This window comes from Camelus dromedarius, chromosome 7, assembly GCF_036321535.1.
Source record: "Camelus dromedarius isolate mCamDro1 chromosome 7, mCamDro1.pat, whole genome shotgun sequence".
Lineage (NCBI taxonomy): Eukaryota > Metazoa > Chordata > Mammalia > Artiodactyla > Camelidae > Camelus > Camelus dromedarius.
In genome coordinates this window covers 304,731-327,897 of record NC_087442.1, presented here as the reverse complement: position 1 = coordinate 327,897, position 23,167 = coordinate 304,731, and the positions used below count along the sequence as shown (strand labels likewise).

The following is a 23,167-nucleotide window of genomic DNA, read 5'->3' as shown; positions in this document are numbered from 1 at the left end:
GTATCTTGGAACAATTTAATTGGAAAACACTTGCTAAGCATACCCCAAAGCCACAGTTGTATCTACATAAAATAAATTAAGGAATTTTATATTTGCAAACAATTTTAAAATGTTAGGGCCTTCTGTTTTTAAAGCAAGCTACTTTGGAAAAATGGAATCCTCTGAAAATCTTTAATGTTAATTCCAACTCTCAAAACTCATTTTACCAGGATAACAAGATGAATAAAGAGCAAACACTGGAAACAGAAAAACACCAGGAGGACAAGTGTGAAAGAGCGGGCGGCTCGGCACAGCCTTCTGGCTGGAATCGTGAAGTGCTGGAGTCAGAGGCGCGCTCTCACACTTCCAACTTAGTGTGGCTACCAGGTACCAAACCCTGCTCACCAGCTGCTAAGTAATTCTGACTGGAAGAATAAATGTCAATCTAAATCGCATAAATTAAGCAGATTTAAATGCAGTAAGAAAAATTCGGGAATAAGAAAAAATGGTAAAAATCATACTTTAACACAGACGGCTGACAGAAGAAAACAAGGTAAAATGCAACACATATGGGACATGAGGTTTATTTGTAACTTAGCCCCACAAGATGCAGGTAAACATTTGTGTTAGTGGAAATTAACGAGAAGGTCACAAAAATGTCTTTAATAATTTTAGAGTCAAGCCTCAACACTGCAGCAAAGATAGAGGTATCAAATTCATGATTATGGGAATAAAATATTACTAGTCCAAACCTACTGCGATAATCTATTTTCTGGTTCACCTTTTTGATGTGAATGAATTCTGCAAAATGAAATAAATAGTTACGAATATGTGGCTACAAGCTACTGCAGTGGAGGACTAGACTACTTCCCCTAAACCCACGTCTCCTATTCCCAGACTCCGGAGCCCTGAGGGCGGAGCTCCGAGTGCCGGGTTCTCCCTCGGAACCTCGCCTGTGGCCAACCCGGCACCTTGCCTTTGCTGCCCGCTCCTTGGCTGGAGGTGGTGAGCACCACAGAGCACAAGCCAGAACTGTCACATGCAAGGGAAATACAGACTCCTGTCTTGCTTAAGCTACTACTGCTTCTGAGTCTTGGATACAGAAGCTGAGTTTGTTTCACTAATACACTTACTTAATCTCTGAAAAAGTAGCCGTTCATTCCCAGAGATTTACTGTAGCTTATCAATTGTAATGCATCCTTATTTTTAAAAACTTTTCTAACATCTCCGAAAACAAAATGAAACGAACGATTGGTAACATTAAGTACTGCTTTTGGGCGGATTACAGTAGAGTGGTGGTTATCACCGCCTTCACCAATTTATCTTGCTTATGTTTTCCTTTCGTGTGCGCATGTGAGTGACATGATAAAAATCTATGTTCATCCTAAGCCTAAAAGTTCTTTCAATAAGTATAAAATAAGCACTATCAAACCTTAACTAGCCCTTTATTTTCTTTCTTAGAGGTACATAAAACAACGGTGTACAGTTGTCCCTCAGTATCTTTGCAGGACAGGTTCCAAGAACCCCCAGGATACAAAATCCAAAGATGCTCAAGTCTCATCTATAAAATAGTGTGGGATTATCCTCCCCTATAATTTAAATCATCTCCAGGTTACATATGATACCTAATAAAATGTAAATACTATGTAAATAGTTGTAAATACAACGTAAAAGCTGCTACTTGGAACTTTCCGTAAATTTTCTTCCGGATCCTCAGTTGGCTGAATCTGCAGATGCAAAACTCATGGACAGAGGGCCGACTGTTCTTAAAATGACTGATGTTTTAGATTGTATGAAATAAGGTTAAATCAGTGACTAAGTTTTCTACAAGGATGCAATACTCAAAATGCATCAGCACAAGTGAGCGACACAGGTACAGTGAAAACACGAGCTTCTAAGTCAAACTGCCTTGAACTTAAATCTCTTTACCACTTGATTACTGAGATCTACTCAACATTTCATGTATTTGAACCTCAGTTTTGATGTCTACAACATGGGCATAATACCATTTCTAGACCCGTCAGTAGGCTTGAACGAGATATTGTAACAATTGGAAACACACATATTATGCTAGCTACACTGAGCACTCTGCATGCATGACCTGCTGCGACTTATTCAGTTCTCCCCTGGAGAAGAGAGAACACAGCAGGGGGTCAGCACCTCCCCTCAGGTCCTGCTGACGAGCAGCTGGGCGGAGACCTGCGCCCAGACAGTCTAGCCTAACTACAGAGCCTCATAACCACCGTGCTCTGCTAGGCAAGGTCTTCAGTTACCAAGGAAATGGTGAGGAAAGACTGTGGCTACGATTCCTCCCCGCGTTCTGGTGAGGAGCAGTTATCTGAACTCCCGTGCTAAGCAGAGCCCCAAGGAGCAGTCCGCCGCACCTCCCCAGCGGAGGGTGCGTGGCGAGGGCTTCACCGACACTACATCAGAGCAGAGCTTGTCAGTCTTCCTCACTTTGGAAATTTAACTTATTCTTCCAGATGAAACTGAGTATAAAATAGTCCTGATTTCTTTGGATAGAATTTTCTTAAAACAGTGACATTTAACCCCTCACTCCCCTAAATATTTAAGCATAAAATGTTCAAAGAATCAGAGAAAAAATAATAAAGCATTTGTAAGCTATAGAAAACCTTTAACAATACAGCCAGAAAATACATCCTCATGTCGTTGTAGGAAGTGGAGCTTAGTTTTCAATACACCTCATTTCATGAAATTCAGAGCTCCTTGAAAGAGCTGTCACCTGAACCAGCAGCGCCAGAAGCCACGCGGTCACCGACTCAGAGGCGGCCCTGCCTCTGCATATTGGAAGAGGTGATTTGTGAGCGGCAAAACAGTGCCTGGGGCAGACCTTTCAGCCATAATCTGGAAACTGGTCAGGATTTCAGAGAGGACTTCTATTTCACCACTTTCACAAATTCCGATCCAATTAAAGTGCCGATGATTTAAGGGCTAAGGCCCACAGGACAGAAGTCAGACTGGTCGTGCTGGTACTGACAGCATTTGTCTTCACAGTCGACACGTTCTTCTAACCCTGACTCTCGGCAGCAACAGCAGGCTCTCTCCAGCTGAACCACCGTTGACTCTGTTACTCCACAGAGAATTTGTCAGTAAACCCACGAGGGTTAGAGCATCATCTCTTTCAATATGTTTTAATTAACTTTTGAAGGGAAAACTGTTAGTTTACCTTTAAAGCTTTCTGAACCGCAGCCTTCTTCAAGACATCAGGGTTAAATTCTAATGGGTTATTCTTTCAAGTCAGAAGAAAATGAATATACCAAGGGTTAATAAAACATGCAATGAGATTTACGTAAGGTTAATGACATGAAAATTAATGAGAACAAAAAAATCTTTAAACAAAAACCACCAACAAGAATTACACAAAAAAACAGTAAAGCCATTTGTAAAATTATTCTTTATGCCCAAGTGTGTATCTGAGAGTAAAGGTTTAATCTGTAGACATCAAAACACATTTCCTTCCCCTCTATGATTACTATTCCCTGCCCCCGCTTTGGGATTTGAAAATTCCAAAAGTGATGCTTTAGGAAGGGACTCTATTTACTATCCTTCCCTTAAATAAATCCCTAAAATACCACCCATAACTAACCTAAAGGTTTTATCTGAAGTGCAAATGATGGGCCACAGACCATCCTGGTGCACAACACAGCAGAGAGTGGCCTGCCCTACCCGCCCTCGCGCTTTTCCAAGTACAGGTGTAGAGGCTAATCAGAGCCCCTCGAAGGTTCCTCTGTTATTATGGGTTTTATGTCCTACTTCCACTAATTTTTAAAAACTCATTACTTCCTTGCCCTCCAGAGGGCAGGGCTGAGTTGTTCTGCAAGATCCTTGGAGGATTAACATTTAAGACGAAAGATTTTGTCACTTTAGTTGTAGTTAACCCTCAAATGACAAATGGAACTTTATTATTTTTTAAACTAAACAGCAGATTTTGTAATGAAGGAAGACGGACACCCAGCCTCCTGCCTGCCATGACTGCAGCAGGCGGGGCCGGCAAGAGAGCAAGCACAAGGTTAGGCTGGGCCTCAGCTCACAGGACCCCTTGGGCCCCCCGGACCCGCCTCAGGGCCCGGACAGCGAGGATGGAACCACTGCCTGTGAGGACTGGCAGTCTGCAGGCACCGTGAGAACCTTTCGCTCTGAGTCCTGGCGTCTGCGCTAGTGTGCACGTCACTCTAACACACGTCAACTTAAGTTAAGCGGGGACAGGCCTGGGTGTGGGCTGGGGCACGAGGAGCGTGCGAGGTCGGGAAAGCTGCCGTGGGCTGGGGTGTGACGGGCCAGATGGCCCAGGTGCGCCAGGCCAGGCCAGCACCAGGCCTCTGGACATTACTGCACCTTCCACACCTCCTGCACTTTTGACAAAATGAACTCACGTGACTTCCACAGAGTGCCTGGGACCATCACACCCAGGGCCTCCACGCCTATGGCAGCATCTTCACGTATAAAGTAGACGTTAGAGCAAACACCACTCCTTTCCATACACAGCATTATGAACTTACACACTTAATAACATGATAGCAAATTCACTTTGTACTAGGATGGACTGGACAGAAGAGTGGAGACTGAGGGCTCTGGGTCACACAGCTGAGTTCAGGTCCCTGAGCCATGACCCTGGGTCTCAACCTCAGTGCCTCATCCCGTGTGGTCTCACCTGAGAAGCAATCGCGACGGCCCGAGACTAAACAAGCTGTGCACAGGGAGCCCGTGGAAAGTGCTGGGAAACACAGGTGGCCACAGAGGCCTCAGGTTCTGAAGCTGGGAGTCAGAGGACACCCTCTCGTTCCTCTGGGCAAAAGGAGGCAGGCAGAGGGCTGAGGCCCCGGGAGAAAGAGGCTGTTTCCAGCTTGGGAGGTCCTGCTTTCAGATGGGGACCCCTGGAGGTGATGCACTCGTTGGGGTGAAAATTATAAGTGTCCTGAGTAGCAGAAGGTAAGAGAGCAACAGGGTGGCCACCATCCCAAACCTTTACCACAACTAGTGACAGGTCCAGCCTTTGAGGAAACTGAGAACAGGACTGACCTCACTTCATTACTGAAAGCCAATGTGGGGAAAGTAACCCACCTATTCAGGTTTATTTTTCAGAACATTTTGTTGATGCTTGTATTTGAATCATAAAGCACAGTATGTTGATTTTGATAACGAGGGAGGAAAGTTAGTCTGGATAACCCAGCAACGTCTCAGCTAAAAGTTAAAAAGCGATTTAAAAAATCCTGACACAGGGTCAGCAGTATTTCTTTTAAAAGAAGCAGAAACTTAGAGAAGCTACTGGAGGGCGGACTAAGCTCACTCGGCGGGCTGGGCTGTCACTGACAGCGAGCGGCCACAGCACAGACCTCCACTAGGGACCACCTGATGGGAGGAGGACGGCTGGCCGCACGCACGGCGCCCTCGTCTGACCCTGCAACAGCGCAGCTCACCCACCTTCAGGGGCTTGACTGTCCTCACCTATAAAATGGGATAAAATAACTATTTTTCAAGCTCCCCCTCTCCTTCTTTTTAATACTAAGAATAAACTGAGAAAGCATGTGGAAATAGAAACGAAGACCCTTCAAAAACATAAAGCACTACCACCATCAGAGTCAGCGGCCAAATGAACTGTAGGAATCTCACTAGTCATTGAATTAAATCAATAATTAGTTTCTAGACTAATGAGTAAGCCATTGGTGGCTTTCTCTGACTTCACAGCAAGCGAGAATAACCCTGCCAAAAGGACCAAGAGCAGAACCAGGAATCAAGGCACCAGAGAAGGCCCCAGGGAAACACAATGAGGTTAAAATCAGCTTCCCAGAGAAAGCTACAAATGCTCAATTAGCCACTCCAGGAAATTCTTTGTTCCTTAAAAGAAGCTGACCATAATTCAATGTATAGTTTACCTCCCTGAGTTGCTCTGGACCATAATTCAATGTATAGTTTACCTCCCTGAGTTGCTCTGGTTAAAAGTGAGGAAGAAGGCAAGGTTTCAGGGTAGCAGGTGAATTTCTGTCTTCACTGACTGTCCCCAGGGCCGCAGGTGGGACTTTAAAGAAAGCCAAGTTCTGACACTTCTGTGTTTGGTCAGGAGGAGAAAGTAGATTTAAGGAAGCTTCTGAAAAGCTTGCAAACATTACATCTCACACTGAGATGAACCATACAAAAATCCACGTTAGTCCCTGTGGCTTCATTTTTTGCTCAGATGATTTTTTAAATTTGTTACGGGCCAGGAGCGGGTAGGAGCCCGAGGCTCCCCAACACCCCTAGGTCCATCCACTCATCAGCAGAGGCATCACCAGCGGTGGTTATGGCAGAGAGTGTCACGTTTTACCAAACAGGCACAACAGAACACGCACAGCAGCGGAGGTCATGCGGGAAACAGGCCAGCATGCAGGTCATTCCGCACTGAGGGGGCGCGTGAGGCACTCAGCCGCATTCTGGCAGCCCCACCAAGCACGAGGAGGAAAGAACACTGAGAACTCACAAATAGTGCTCTACAGACTGAGGCGGTATTTTCACAAAACACTAGTCCCGACGCTCGCCTCTCTTTTAAGTAGCCACACCCAAAGTTTCCCTCGTAGATACTCTTGGGAGAGTGGAAACGGGAGGAGAGAGCAAATGTCAGTGAAGGCGCAGAAGCACGGTAACCAGGGAGCAGCGGCAGAGGCGCAGCGCCCCACCGGCAGTGGCGCGGGCAGCGGCTCTGCAGGGCCCTCTGCCTCCGCCAGCCGGAGCATGCTTCCTGCACAGAGCGCCCTTTCAATAGAAGTGAATAAACTCACTTTTCTTCCTTCCTTCCTTTCTTTCTTTGTTTCTGCTTATGAAATTTTTCTTATTTAAATTTCAATTTAATGTGACAAAACACAGCTCTAAAGGACAGGTCTAATTCCTTCTTGACAGTTCACCAATACTGTTCTCTACATCCTAAAATACACAGTAAATTCATTTCCATCAGGCATTATAAGACTTTATAACATTGTGGTTAAAAACAAAAAGTTCTACCATATAAATAATTCTGCAGAAAGGTGAAATCTTCACTGAAAAAAAGAACAATTATATACGTTTACACACACCCAGTTCAATCACATCTTTCCAATACAAAAAAAAATAGACTGATCAGATTTTAATTGCTGAAAACTAAAAATAAAACATAGAGATGTGCAAAATACACTGACTTTGCTTTTAAGCAAAGCCCACGTAATGCACAGTTTGAGCCCTTGAAAGAACCAGGTGTGTACTGCACACAATCAGGGACAGTGTGAGCACGGCGAGCCCGCGTGCTCCCTCCACATGCACCTCCACCAAGGACACGCCCACGGGGAGACTGTCCACAACGTACGGACAAGTGGGCACCTGTTATCAAGTCCCGGGAGGAAACAGCCTGCATCTGGTGCCAGTAGTCATTCTTTCAACAAAATTGGGCTCCCACACAAGAAACAGAGCAGAAAGACTGTCTGCTGAGCAAGTGAATGGGCACTCAAAAAAATTCATCATTTTTAGTGACCACATCACCCTCATTGGGGGTTAGGGTACGGTGGAGGGTCCCACCAGGCCTCGTGTGATGGCACAGTGTGACTCTTCTCCTCCATGCCGATGGTTATCATCTACAAAGACTCTACTCTACAGCTTCTTCTAAAAGCAAGACAACCCTGATGCGAACGAGGAGGAGCACGTGGTCCAGGCCGCATGTGCAGGGCTGGGCGTCCTGCCTGCTGCGCCAGTGCGCCCTGAGCACCACTGCGCCCCACGCTGCCCCATTCCCGCCGGGCCACCGCCTGGATGGATGCTGCTCTGTTACTTCACTCCCAGGCCAAAGGGAGACAATTTTCATCTTCAGGCAACTAAATTTTAATAATAATAATAATAATAATAATAATTTTAATAATTTAGCAATTTCCTACAGAATATCTTCTTCCCTAACTACTAGCTGTACTCTCTTCCTACATCCTGGAGGCTTCTTCATAAAACATGCTGGAGTAAAGACAGCTCTGAACATCTTGCCATTAAGACGCAGAAACACAGAACTATGCTCCTGAGGGAACTGCACAAGAACCTGTCCCCTGCCGCTCCTTGGGCCGGGGTGAAGTGGAAGCATGGCTGCGTGGGCGCAGGCGCGGCTGAACACACCAAGAGCCGCCACCAGGACTCCAGCACCCAGGCAGCTCCCGCAGCCACACCTACCGGAAGGTTCCTCGCCGAGTCCAAGTACAAGATCAGCAGCGAAGAGGACAGCCCGTCGTTGGCCTGGTCTTTGTCAGCTCTGATGTCCATCAGCACCTTCAAGGGAAGGCATGGGCCTCAGCGGGTGTGTTTCCAAAAGATTCTCGGTATTTCTACCTGATTATAATGCTCAGGAAAATAAGAAAAGTGGAAAAATAAACCACCCAATACAGGCAACACAAAGAGAGTGAACATGACAAGATTCTACAGAAATCAAATGAAGCACTCGGTGACCTGTGGCTCTCAAATCCCTGCACAACATTAAGTACAACATGCAAAGACCTTGTAACACAGGTGAATGACCTGCTGATCTCCTTTTTAAAAACCTCTAGTGCGTACTGATGCTACTGCGGTGACTCTCAGCATGAGGGTCAGAACGAGGGCTGCACTGTCCTAACCCCACAGCAGCACAACCCTCAGACCCTCATCCTGCTGTGGGGCTGCTGTCGCGGGCACTCCAGCACCTTGTCCAGGTCCGCAGCACTGGCCACCAGCGTGAGCCACTCCAGCTTCAGATGCAGCTTTCCTCTGGGGACCTCGTCCAGGGGGAACCACTGTGGAGGAAACAAGCAGCTCAGCATGGGCTCTCTGAGTCAGACACACTGAGCACAGTCTGCCCATGGGACAGCCTGAGAGCGGTGGGGACCTCATACAGCGCCGCCCGTGGCGTCGACACTCCAGACGCTCAGCGTGCACTAACTCGCGGATGCTAACTCCATCCCTGCTTCACACTGGGACCCACCTCCCTCTCGTGCTCTCCAGCACTGTGGGCCCCTACGTACAGAACCTAACAGAACCTATGGGCCCAGAGAGAATATAATACTGATCCCAAATATTGAGTGTCAATGTCAGGCAGGCCGACATGCTTGTTTCTATTCATCTCTATGTGCTTAATAAATAGTGCACACTTGTTTCAGCTTACAAGTCACAAAGCAGTTAACCAGAGGCAGTCCCAGCGCTCAGTACTGAGAAGGACCTGCCCGGAGCACAGGGTTTTGTCTCTTCAGCCAACACTGGCACTCTAAGTGCCCGGCACAGCACGTGACAGATGCAGGTGCCTGCCGAGCGCCTCGCACAGGAAGGAGGGCGTGTCACTCTGGAAGCAGAAACTCGGCTGATCGTGCCTGACTTGCCCAGGCCCTCCAGTCCGCGGGTGCCTCTCCTGGGACCTTTCTCACCAGCCGCACTGCGTCAGCTCTGCTAGGAACTCTATCTATCTGTGAAGTACCCAGTTTAGGGAGTTTCTCCCAGGCTCTGCCTTGACCCCGCAGGAGAGCGCACTGCCTGAAATGAAGCGGACTTCTGTTGGCTCCCTGGGTATTTCAAGCATACAGCAGGCGCTCAATACACACTATCTGATTTGGCTCTGAAACTTACTTCACTTTGCTGTTACTAGGAGGCCCAAGCTCTCGTGTCTGTGAGGCAGATGTTAAGTTCTCAGACCACCAAGTGGGGGTGCAGCAGGGACTCAGTCAGTACTTGTGAAATAGAACAAACTCAGAGGACACTTACTTCATCTAAAAGGCGCTCCTTCTCAACTTCGGTAAGGTCAATCATAAGACTACAGAAACAACACAACAACTTCAGAACACAGAAGCACACTTCGTACAACTGAAACAGCCTTAAATATTAGTCTGTGAAAAAGCACTCCAGACATGCAACAAAACACTAGTCTATCAGGAGAGAATGTGAAGCGAGGAAGGGAGGAGCCAAGGCAGTGGAGCCAGAGGCCAGTCTTCCCCAGGCCCTCGGGCGGGCGCACTCCTCAGCTCTCACCAGCTCCTCAGCCTCTTGCTCTGGGCCCCAGGGGTGCGTTTCCTCCCCCACCATCCTGCTCTGCTGTGAGCCCTGGGCCAGAGCCGAAGAGGACAGAGGACCACACCCTTCCTCCTGCAGCCGCTGGCTCTCTGCCCACCCTCCGCCTTGGGCTAGACCAGCATCCTTCCCAGCTGCTCCAGGAGCCTCCCCATGCCTGCCACCACCCCTCCTCCCCCACTCCCCGGGGCCAGCCCCAGCCCAACACCCTGACCCAGCAGTGGTCTGGCAGAATCACATCTGACCTGACCACTGCCTGGCTCAGAGTCTTTGGGGTGCTCCTTGTTAAATCATCTCATGAATGAATTCTGAGGTCACAGCTTGACAACAGGCCATTCTTGATGAAGCCAGGCCTGTCCAATGTCACCTACCCCCATATCTTTTTTGCCACAAGAAATTCAGTTAAATAATAAAGATTAGGCTAAAGTGTGCTTTTTGAAAGCTCACCTTTTCAGCTGTACTGGTTGTTCAATGTAAGTAAACAAATCAATGTTTATTTTTCCAATATGTAAGCACAGTGTAAATCACACACAGGACTGACCTTCCCAGAAAGTCATCCTTGTCCGGGTCTTCATCAAAGAGCTCGATCTCCAGTTCCTGTCCGGGATGCTCATAGACCAGAGCCTGGAAGGTTAAAAATCGTAGTTATTTCACATTTTACCGTCAAGTGTGGAGACCACCGGGGCGGTTCTCCCCCATGGTGAGAAGCTGTCTGGCACTGAGGTTTCCCACCAGCAGTCCTGACACACTGCTGGACGCCTGGGGGTCACTGTGAAACATCTGCGCGCATGGTCACAGCCCACTGTGTCTGTCCTCAGTATTGGGGTCCTGTCGCTCCAGGACAGGGTCACAGGCTGGGACATCTCTCTAGTCCTGCAGCAGCTGCAGTCAGTGCTGGCCTCCTGCGACCCACAAGTAACCCACCCACCACCATAAAGAGATCTGGCCACAGACCGGGCAGGGAGGAGGGAAGCTGGTAGGGTATGAGCTGCACCCCTCTCTGAGGAACAATCCTGCGAATGTGTCAGTCCCTTCAGACGCAGGTAACTTTGGATGCGCAGCTCCACTCTGAGGAGCATTATCTGGGGGAGCTTGGCTAAGTCAAGACAAATCTGTCCCATGACACTGGTGCGGCACTGGTTATAATGCTGAACCAGACAGCCGAGACCGCTCTGGGCAGAGAAACGATGGGGCCTATTCAACTGAGCGGCTGCATTTACTGACGCGTAGGGACGTCCAGAGACACCAAATGGAAGTTCACAAAACAGTATACAGCGAACCTCGCTCTTGTATACGATTTGTGCTAGTTACTCCCTGTCACAGCTCCATGTGATTAAGGTTTAAAGTTCTGCGTGCTGGCCTAACAGAGTGCTGCGAGGCAGCAACACCAGGTACATATTTCAAAAGATGGGAACTTTAAGCAAGAGTGAGACCAAGCACCTGAAGGAAGCAGGCGGGACGGGAGAGCGGTGTGGCACGGCATGGGCAGGGCCGGGGAGAGGCTCACCTCGTAAACCTCGTTCCACTTAGGACTGAGGCTCTCCTTGATGACCTTGCTTTGGAAGATCTGGTTGCCCACCCGAATAACTCCATAGGGGTCTGACTTTCCCTTGACAAGTCCTTTAAGGTAAGTGTCCTTCCCCTGAAGATCCTGAGCTTCAATGAAGTGTATCCTCAGGACACCCTGGAAGGGAGCACAAAGCATACTGTCCGCTGGTTCCCAACAGACGGAACCACAGCCATGCCAGGAACAAAACGGGCACCTCCTGGCACAGCAAAGACAGCACAGCTGCGCAGCGCCGGGCAGGGCTAAGGGACAGAGCCCAGGGCCAGCGTGAGCCCCACTCCTCCAGGGACCTCCCCGGCGCAGCTCCCAGAGCAACAGCTTGGGCAGGGCGGGGTGGAGCGGCAGGACCACAGTCCTGTGTCTTGGTAGTGGAGACAGCAGCGGTCACTGCAGAGACACGTAAGGGTAACCAGCAGTACAGGATGCACGAGCTCGTTACCAAGTCCTCATGTGCACGGATGACCCCATCCAGTCTCAGAACAAGCCCATGACGGCCTGCCACTAAACCTGCTTCAAGGATGGGACACTGAAGCTGTGACATACATACCACTCACAGACTTTACACATAGTTCTCTTTTTCCCCTAAAATGTTGTCTAATCATTAAAGTAAAAAATATCCACTTGTATTTCTTTCAAGGCAAACACAAATGTGAAGTTACCTTTGGAGGAGGGGCATCCTACCTCACAAACACGTTTGAAAAAATTACCAGGTAACACTCCTGACCCAATCAGCACAGGAAGATACACATTTTCACAAATACACTTCTAAAAACTTAACAAGGAAAATTCACTGTTGATATTTTCACACATCTAAAGCTTAGATACTCTGGCACACACTGAGCAGCAATGGCTTTAACCCACAGTTACAGGGGTCAGGTCTGGGAGGGCTCAGACGTCACTGCGCTCGGAGAGTAACAAGCCTCATGGCCAAGGACCACAGGATTTCTACGTGGAAAGTCAGCCCTGCATTTTCAGAGATGAGAATCCTAAATTAAGGAGAAGATACCCCTGTCTTGTATGTGGTGTCCCCTCAGACCTGCTGAAGGCCAACACTAACTAATTTGGGCACAAATGACTGGGTGATGCTACTTCACAGAAATGCAGAAATGCTCACCGTGTGTGTTGATTTGTGCACTGTCGTTGAGCTCTGATTTAACTAGTAAGAGCAATAGGCAGAGGCAGAGTAACCGCCCACTTCCTCTTCAGGAAACAAACACTGAAATAGGGCCAGCTCAAGACCTTCTGCAGGAGAGTAACAGACACGTGACAGGCGGCCCCCACGGTGAGGGAGACAGACCAGCCGGCTGGTGCGAAGCCCCATGTAGGAGGCGCTCTCACTAACTGGGCAGGACCATCCCTCTACCACGTCCTCCGTGTGCAGCAGACGAATCTCATTCCTTGACTGGCAAGCTCTCGCAGTCCTGGGACAAAGCTGTTTAGTTTACTCAAAGGAGGGCAACTCCAGTATCTGTGACCGACCTCTGTGTGCCAGGTATCATCCCAATTTACAGGTGAAGAGACTGAAGCCCAGCCCATCCCCTCCCGTCCCATCTGGGGCAGCTGTAACACCAAAAATGCCCCTGCCACATGGCTCACCCAGTGACCCCACCGGTGGCCACACTGCCACATCTGAGAGGGAGCTGGTGCGAAGTCCCAGCTTAGAAAACGGTGATACTTGGGTACGTACAAGTGGATAAATCAGTTGTCACAGCTGTCCTTTACGATCTGCAACAACACCTGCAGGAGTAGGCCCCAGGAGCACCTCTGAGCTTCACAGCTGGGGTTTTGGAACTGCCCTCAGTCTCTGGAAGCTTTCAGACCAGACGTCCCTTGGCCAGTCTCCTGAGGAGAGAGGCAGGACGAGCCCCTGCACTGCACGGAGGGCCACGTGCCAAGGTCACCATTAGGAGAAACACCAGGAATCACCACACCCAGGGATGTGAAAAGCTGCCCAGCCTACCTGTGAGTGTCGGGGTGCTTACCTTTGGTATAGGGAACCGCAGCTGTGCGATCTGCACCTCGCTGACCAGAGGAACCGTGATGCGATTGGGAAGCACCAGGTAGTTCGATATGACGTCCAGAATGATAGTGTCTGACAAGCCACTGTGGGGGAACGAGAATAAACCATCAGACACTTCACGGCTAGTTTCACCTCCAACAGTGAACTCAGCACAAACAAGACAACGTCCGAGTTACATGGCCAAAGCTGTCTGATTCCTTCAGAAACAGCCGCTCTGCAATGCAGATGCGATACTGCCACAGTGACTTACCTCGGATTATTCTGAGGACATGAGGTCATATTCTGGCTACATTTCACAGTGTCCCAAATAACACCTCATACATTTGACGTAACTTTATACTGATTTAATACTGAATAACTAAGACACACTTCGTTAAATTTCTTTCTTAACATAAAATATTTCAAACACCCATAAAAGTGGAGAGAAAACCAAAATAAGCATCCACTCGCTCAGCCCACATTCGTTACATTAGATTTCTCTCTCTGGTTACGTGTGCAGAGCTCCCAACGAAGCAAAAAAATGTACAGTTCATTCCCTCCTCACACTTTATTTGGGTACTAAACCCTGCAATTGCTTTGAAATACTACACACCCAGCACAAAGAACTCAGTAGCATGAAGAAGACCGTGGAGGCTAAAGAAACATACACCTAACTCATCTGTTGTCTCTTCTTTGGGGTCAGTGTGAGAATTAAGCAACGTGTGTGACAACAGTTCTGAGAGCACACACGAATGAGGTTTCCTTGCTACTGAAGAACACCTTGAATCAGAACTGCAGAGCCTTGAAAGAACCCTTCTTCTCACCAGTACTTCCTACAGTCATCGGGGAGCAATGCCCGAGCTCAGCTGCAAGTTGAGGGCCTCAGCTCAGGACTTTCGGTCCAACGAGGGAAAATCAAGCCACACCCCAGACAGCACCGCTCTGGGGTGAAGATGTCAGTTAAGCAGGGTTAACGCCCCAAAGGGATGGAGAGAGTTAAGCTGGCGGACCCTGGATACGCGCTCACCAAGCAGAGGTGGAGGTGGTCCTTTGAAGCTTTACCTGTTCTTACTACAGGTGTTTCCCTCCAAAATACTGGTTTTATTTATACTGAAAAGTCTGTTGAAACACAAAACCCCTCATTGGTGATGTAATGTTTCAAGAATCCCTTAGCTGCTGTGGTGATGAGTCAGCTGCCGCCCCCACAACGCCTACACCCAGCAGAGGGCTGCCCGGTGCCCGGAGCAGGGCTGTCCTTCACCCAGGGGCAGCCTCCTGTGGCCAAGCCTCCCGCCAGCCCTCCCAGTCCTTCAAACCGTCCTGCTCATCACCTGACGGCGATTTCCAGCCCCAGTCTCACTCCTCTTACACCCCTGACACTCAGGTCAGGACTCTGCCCCCCAAAACAGCAGGACAGCTAAAATTTATGGTGAAGTGAAGTGACTCAGGCGTCACTGCCACTTTATAACACCCTGAGCTCTGCTTCGTCATCAGTGCAAACAGCGTGTAGAATGTTCATTTTGTAAAGCCTGCGGCATGACCTCATTAAGTTATGTTCAAAGTTATGGAATGTGTAATTTTGTGACAAGGCTTGCCACAGCTGTGAGTTACTTGAGAAAGTCTCTGAGTCAGAAATAGTAGCCCAAGTTTTATGTTAAGTATGTGTGTATACATTTTATTACATAAAAATACAAATTATATAATTACAAATCACATATAAATATGTATAATTTAAAAGGGATACTTTAATATATCCCTTTTAAACCATAGCCTCATTTTTTAATTCATAACCTCATTTTTGAATGGTGTGTTTATTTCACATGAATATTTTTAGTGATATATGTAATCCTATATATTGCTTATGTAAGAATGGTTTATATATGTATTGTGTATATAAAAATCTATGTACAATACAATAGTGAGAAGCTATTACTGCATAAAAAGAGCCTGTCTACATACAAAATCACAAAGTGGAACGGAGCTGTACGAGTGTCTGCATCTCCAGGCGCACACATGCATGAGTGTACCCAGCTTAACTGAAGGACGGGGTCTGAGCCCCAAAGCAGTGGCCCGGGGCTCACCTGCCCTTGGCTCTCCAAAGGCACTGACCTGACGCTGTCTGCAGAGCGGGTGCCTGACGGACCCCAGGCTTCCTTCCACGCGACGCTGAGAGGGGTTGGCCAGTGCACACCCCTCTGCCCTGAGTGACAGCAGGACCTGCTCCCTTTCCCCTGCTGCTGCTTCTTTTCTTTCTTTTTTTTTTTTAGTTTTGGTTTTTGGGTGTTTTGATACCCCAGGTGGGACAAGAACCTTTCCCCTGCTTCTGATGACAGTTCTTTCTTCAGGGACCCCCTCCCTTCACTGGAGCTTTTTCAAGCACTTCTCTGACTCCCCTCCAGGTGGGCACAAGACCCAGACCTGACCTTCAAAATCCTGGGAATCTGTCCAAGGAAGGGCGGAGAAACAGAAGTCAGCCCTGGAGCCTTGGCCCGAGCTAGTGGGAAGGGGCTCTGATCCCTGAGGTTGCCCTGCCGGCAGCGCAGGAGCTGGAAGCTGCTCCTTCATAGCAAGTGCCTGGCTGGAAACGGCCCCCAGTGGAAACACAGAGCTGGGCACTGGACAGAGAGCCCATGGCACCACCTGGACACCAGCACCTGGCTGCAGCTGAGGTCACCCAAACGAGGCCCCAGGCCTCTTGGGGACTGAGCCAGGAACGTGGGCTCCAGAAGACAGGCATCTGGCCGCCCATCCACAGCTGCACCCGGCACTCAGCACGGCGGCCGGCTCCTGGCAGGCACTCAGTACCCATTTGTTGGGTGAATGAATACACTGGCTTTAAAAAACAGTATTTATTTACTCACTTAATTAAGACCGTGGGAATTGCAACTGTTGTTGCAACCAAGGATCCCTACTGACACTTTAACAACACTTTAAAAAAGTTGTCCCTTCTTTCCAAAGATCTTTTAAAGATAACAGTACTTTTCTACATCAAATAAACCGCAGTACCTAAAAGAGACTTTTATTAAGACTATGTCTCAATTTAGTAAAGTCTTAATTTTTCCTTGATAATGAAACAAAATAAAATTCTTTCTAATGGTCATTTCAGGGACATAAACAAATACGTTAAGATTAGAAAAAACAGACCGAAACCAAGACTTTCAAATTTAATTTCTAAGCTATTTTAGAGGAAAAAAATTCAGAGATTAGCCAAGTGTCCACTGGGAACACATGAAACTTAAACCAATATTTAATGCATTTTAACCTTCAGTTACAATAGTGAAGCCAGCAAAAGCAGGCTTTGAGGCTGCAGCTCAGAGCTTCCAGCCTGGGGGGGGTGGGGGGGGACTAGCAGGGTTGTCACAGGCGCCCTCCACCCTGGGACATGGGGGCGGGGACACAGCAGGGCGTGCGCCTGACAGCTTCACAGACTCATCATGGGACGTCTCCTTGTGCTCCAGACACCAGACTGCACAGACGACGAAGGGACTCTCAGTGACCTGATGGAGGAACTCAGTTCTGCCCCGCAACCCGGCTCCTGGAGCCCCTGTGCGCTCCCAGGTCCAGGCCTGGCTGCCACCCATCCAAGGAGTGGATCAAGGCACCAGGGCAGAGGAGGTAGCACAGCTTGAAAAGAACCCAGAAAGGGACAGTTTTGAAACATACAGTTGGAAAACTTTTTAAAGTTTGCCTTATTTTTCTGGGAAAACAAATACAAACAAAATGTAACAGTTCACTTACAGGAATTAACAGCCTACTACTTTCCTAAAACACCAAAACTGGAAAACACCCGACGGCAAACGGAAAGGCCCTGTCCAGCCTCACCGGTCCTCCCACAGCTCGTCCGGGCCCAGAGCCGCAGATGCGCTGCGACCACTGCCCTGAGGGCCTGCGGAAAAGGCCCAGGGATGCCCTTGGGTATTCACGACACCCAGAAGGCACCCCGCACCACCAACAGGCGAACTACAGCGCGGGACGGAGTACTTACTTCAACCCAGGGATGTCGAGAAGATTAGTCAGTCCTGTCCAGTTAATTTCTAAAAGCTGTAATGAGAAAAGGGCAAAAATATTACGCATACAAATTATTTCCAGTTATCATATGCAATCACACAGGTGTTTCTTTACAAACAGACGGGCTCCTGCATAATGCTGTCCTGGGCCTCGTTTCCCACGCAGGAGAACTTGGAGGCCGCCGGCCCTGTCGGTGTGCAGATGGCCTGCCTGCTCTCATTTTGTCTCTTGAGCTCATAGTTTTCTCCAGTAAAATCATGTGATTATTTATATACCATTCTCTTATTGATGAGCACTTAGAATACTTACAGCTTCTCTTTTATTGTAAGTAGTGATTTAGTATCTTTTTACCACATGTTCTTACATGCATGTGGAGACCAGTGTTCCAAAAGTGGAAGTTGTCAGAGACATGTTTATTTTCTATGTGATAGATGCCACCTAGTTGCCCCAATACTGTATCAATTTATATTACAGCAAAAGTGTAGGAAGATATCCTTTCTTTTATACTCTCATCAAAGAGAGACATTAAAAATCAGCCTTTCTGGTAGTTAAAATATGGTACTTTACCACTCTTTCAATCTGCATTTTCCTGATGTTGGCGGAACATGTTCCTTCCGTTCATTCAACATTTGTATTTTCTGCTCATTTTTCTAGCAGGCATTTAACTGAGAAGAATTCCTACATAGTTGGCTGAGAGTCTCTTAAATTGATGTGGACAGGTAAAAAGCACCGATTAGAAACGCTGCTTTTCCTATGAAGACGAGCATTGCATGTAATAGAATCACCTGGGCCTTGTGTTTGTAGAAGATGTCAGGCGAGACTGCATAACCTCTACCTGCATAACCTCTACCACCCACACACCCGAGTAACAAAACTGGGAAGTACAAACATGAACGGGAAGGGTTAGGATTCATCTGGATCAAAACTCAAAAGCAACTATTTCAACAAGTCCTGAAAGTAGAACCTCCCGGCACCCCGATCATGATCTCAAACACACTTTCCACTTAAAGGACAGGGGATTTTGAAGAAATCTAGGCCTGGGGCAAAAATTGTTACCGGGAGCCTGGGCAATCCTGCTGAATCAGAAAGAGTAAAGAAACCTCCAGGGCCGTCTCAGGGAGCCACCTCTGGGAAGGGACTGCAACCATCACTAGACAATAAAGTCTCAGGAGATTGAGGCCTGCTCACAGGCCCCTTGTCAAAGTGAAGAGACGCTACCCAAGCTCAGAGAAACAAAGCGCCAGGGTGAGGTGGGGGGGCAGAGGCAGAATTCATGGAAGGAAGGACTCAGCTGGGTTTGGAAAGAGAGGAGATTTGAACACAAGAAAGAAAGCCCCAGGCCAAGGGCCCCCATGTTCAAGGCCCTGAAGGCACATGGTGGGGAGGGGGCACCAGAAGGGGCTGGGGTCGAAGGAGGGGTGGGGGACAGGGGGAGAGGAGTGTGAGTGACTGTGTGAAAGTGTGAGCGCATAAGTGCCCACGTGTGGGGACACAGGCAGGAGCTCACTGGGAGGGGCAGGTCCAGGCAGTGCTTTGGAAAAACAGCTAAAATTAGTGCCTCCCTGCACCCCCCCGACTGAGATCTCCTTCAGGAAACTGAAGGGCCAGTGAGACGCGTTTCCCAATGATGGGAAACCACCCGTGGGGCTGCCATGCTCTCCTGCGAGGAGCAACGAGTCGTGCGGTCTCACTGCAACCGCACCGCCAGCGCACGTGTGATCCACGGAAGCTCAGACTTGCGCCCGCAGCCTCCCTGGGGACCCGCGGATGGCGCTACGGAGGCAGCAACCACAACCCTCACTGCAGCAGACTGCATGCCAGGGCCAGGCGTCCTGTGTGGGACATCGGTTAAAAATATAGACTGCTGGCTCCTGTTCCTCTCCAGAGTGTTTGAAATGCCTATTTGGGCTGGTGGTAAAGGTCACAAATGCTTTCCTTACGTCGTAAAGCTCCTGGGACTCCCACCCCCTACTTGGGACGCAGGAAACTGGGAAGAGCATCCCTCCTAAGTGCACAGGGAGCTGAGGTGACAGAGCCCCCAGGGCAGCACAGCCAGAGGGGCCCTATGGAATCCACAGAAATCAGCACACACTCCATGTGGTGTGCCAGCCGACAGGACTTCCTGCAGGGAGAGGCCAGGGAGGGGCAGCTGCTGCTGGAGAGACACAGGCCTGCCTTCCCCGGAGGACACAAAGAAGGAGGCCCACTGCAGCTGAGAGGAAGGAAGACAACCCACCCTCTGTGCCCTGGGGGCGGGGGGGACACCATCCTAGGCCCAGACCACAGAGATGCAGTACTCTCTCTCGCACAAGACTCTCCAAGGGCCACTGAAAGTGCGCCTGGACAACGCTGACGGGACGAGACTCTCCAACGTAATGAAGACACCAAACTCCAGATCCAGGAGGCTCAGAGAGCACCTTATAAACACCCCCGTAGCTCCCCAGGTGCTCTCAGTCTTAACGTGCAGTCTATGTCCAGGCCCTCCTTAGTCCGGCAGCCCTGCAGGCCTGTCTGCCCGGCCCTGCCCCTCCATCTCCCTGCCGCCCGCCAAGGGTTGTGGAATTGGTTTCTGGGAGCCCTGTTCAAACACTGGACCTTCCACTCCTGGTCTGGGGTTAAGGGCCCGTGTTGGGTGCTGCTGGAACAGGGCAGGCAAGGACAGAGTGAAGACACAGAGAGAAGTGAAAGAGAAGTAATAAAATGGCTGCGCTTAGGCTAATTCCTGGCCTTATACTTGCCGTTTACTTTTAAAACGGTCAGCAAATCTGACCGGACACTGCCCCAGGCCCAGGCCCATTGTTACAAGTAGAGCTGGAGTTATTAATTTTCCTGTTTGTTTTACTTCACTCTGGCAACTGAAATTTACAATCATGTTTGGATTCTGAGTCATCCCCCTAGGAAGGGAGTCACCGGACAACAACCTCAGGAGAGTGACCAGACCCTCCGAAGTCCCTCCTGGTGCCTAATGAGCCTGATCAGATAAAGAAGGTCACGTGCTGATGACACTCCAGACCAGTGGACAGTCCCATGATGCTGGACAGACTCGCCAAGATTCGGAAGGAAGCTTCACCAGAGGCTCTTGTTGATAGATACCCGCTTTTTCTCTCCGGTTTCTTCGCTATATAATCATTAAAGCCCCAACCCCAAGACGGGCTCACAGTTCTGAAGGCACAAGCCTGCTGGGAGTCCCCTTTGCCAGGCAAAGTAATAAAGCTGCCTCTTTTCTTCTAAGCTCGAAGACCTTGTCTCTGGGTTATTTGGCTCGTCGGGGATGGGGGCCCATCTTTCAGCAACAGAAGGACGAAGCCAAGGCAGAACAGCACGGGAGAGGGACAGCGGCCCCGGCGCTCACGGCCCACGTTCCATTCTGTCCCTAACCCGCGACTGCAGCCCCAGCACGGGCTTCATGAGGCACCTAAATATGCTAATTTGTTTATAAAGGAAGCCCTTCCTTTTCCCTCCTCTGCTGAAGGTTCCTCAACACTGGAGTCCTGGCTGGGAGGACTTGGTTCCTTCTTACAGTCACTCTAAAAGGAAGATGCTATTCCCATTTCACAGGTGAAGAAACTCAACCTGTGGCTCAGAGACCCAGGATAACCACATTCAGAGCAAGTCCCAGACCATGCCCTGGAGAAGTTCCAGAAAAGAACTCCTGAGTCAGTCCAGCTTACTCCACACTCCTGCGACAGATGCAGAGGTGACGCAAGGACTCCCGAACACCCTTGAACGCGCGTGCCCAGACACTCCCAATGTCTGCCAGGTTAGTGCGTGCAGGTGGCCACCTACTCCCTGCGACCCGTCCAGCTGGGTCGCCCCGGCTAGTACCAGAACCTTCATCCAAACTTTTGTGCTCACCAATACTTGACTTCTGGTGTCAGACTCCACCAGAATAATAACCCTACATTTAGGAATACTTTGGATTTCTTAAAAACCTGAAGACTTACACTACGGGCCTGGTACTGTACACTTAGTGTTTTACACCCACTAACGCTCCATCTTCATCTCTAATCTTCCCAGAGAGGTGTTGCTGGAAAGGGGAAACTGGGGCTTAAAGAAATTAAATACATCTGAGGTTCCAGTTCCACATCCTTGAATTCAACCAACCACGGATGAAAACTATCTGGAAAAAAAAAATTCCAGGAAGTCCCAAAAAGTAAACCTTAAATTTGCAGCACTACGGCAACTATTTATATAGCATTTACATTGAATTTTAAACTATTTATGCAGAATCTACTGTATTAGGTATACTGATAATTTAAAGTACACAGGAGGATGAGCACAGGTCATGTCCAAATGCTACACCATTTGTATAAGGAACTTGAGCATCTACAGATTCTGGAATCCAAGGGAGGCCTGGATCCAGTCCCCTGCAGACACTGAGGGGAGACTGCAATCTGTTCAAAGCACACAGATCAAGGAAGAGGAAGAACCCGGGTGGAGACGGAGGCTGGGTGGCGCCTGCCTCCACCACGTGACCCAGAGCAGTTCAGTGTGACCCGTCCTGTCTTCTCTGCGCCCCACAAACCCAGCACACCATGTGCTTTCAGTTTCTTTCTTAAACAAGCAGCATGTTATCAACACGAACCTAGACAAACCAGCAAGCAGACCAAGTCTTCACCTCTACGTCATCTGGAGGGTCAAAACCCCGTCTTTCCCTGGAGTGAGGAAGGACCTGGCACCAACAGGGAGCTTTGTTTTCATAGTTTCCAGATGGAAGTGACTGAAAAAGTCCCCTTTCTCCGAACCCTGTGTTTGGTGATTGTAACTCACCATTTAAGGACACGAGATTTTCAACCTTTCATCGCCTCATCCTTCTTTTCTGAGCACTAAAACTTCACTTGGAAGTTAATATTACAATGTTAGTTTTTAAACTAAATACACCTATGGAAGATCCAAACTAAGGAAGAATATTGCTAAGTTAAAGAGTAAGACTTACAGATTTTAATTTTGTTACATTCTAAACTGACAAAAAGGTCTTTCTGTAAATTGTTAAAAATTCCCTGTAAACTGAAATTATTTAGCATTTTGCTAGAGACTAGTCTTTTTATACTTGTTAATAAAGTGATTTTCTTAAACATTCTGGCTTTTAAACAATTTGTGTGTGCGGAAAAAAATCCATGAATTTTAAATCTTTCATAAATCTCATTTCTCAAAATTTTAGTAAATTAAAATTTAACACAGAAGTTCCTTAATAGTTTTTGAGTTTTACGTTGTTTTCTGTTGTTAAAGTACATTCAAAATAAGCCAATTATTTAAGCAATAAAAAGCAAAGGCGAATAATAATTTTAGTGGTAACAAAGTGATGACACTTAAGTCTTATATTTTTATACAGGAAAGTGCCACTCACTTGGTCTGATAAACCTGTATTTTAAAAACCTGAAGACAATAATTTGTATTCAGTTATTTGAATCAAATTATACAAATGAATATCCCCATTCTAAATCATACATGATGCTAATGGTGCCTCCAGAAAGGGCACGTCACAGGTTACAAAGGTGGCATCTGGTGAAGAGACAGATGCAGAACAGATCAACCTATTCATCAGACATTTACTCCACTGTATGGAGACAGATGCGGCTGTGCTTCAA

The 23,167-nt window shown here is 48.3% G+C and overlaps 1 protein-coding gene across 2 annotated transcripts in view; it reads right to left on the bottom strand.

The window, feature by feature from the left end:
- ESYT2 (extended synaptotagmin 2) overlaps positions 1-23,167 on the bottom strand; it is a 70,879-nt gene that overhangs the window by 14,859 nt on the left and 32,853 nt on the right. The window contains exons 7-14 of one of the 2 annotated variants that reach the window (XM_031455843.2): positions 17,557-17,612; positions 13,555-13,675; positions 11,513-11,689; positions 10,547-10,629; positions 9,703-9,751; positions 8,655-8,744; positions 8,152-8,247; positions 3,167-3,229 (exon numbers count right to left, since the gene is read on the bottom strand). In XM_031455843.2, the coding sequence (XP_031311703.2) occupies positions 3,167-3,229; positions 8,152-8,247; positions 8,655-8,744; positions 9,703-9,751; positions 10,547-10,629; positions 11,513-11,689; positions 13,555-13,675; positions 17,557-17,612 (735 nt within the window). The remainder of the gene's footprint in view (positions 1-3,166; positions 3,230-8,151; positions 8,248-8,654; positions 8,745-9,702; positions 9,752-10,546; positions 10,630-11,512; positions 11,690-13,554; positions 13,676-17,556; positions 17,613-23,167) is intronic. The other variant, XM_064487138.1, reaches the window with a different exon arrangement.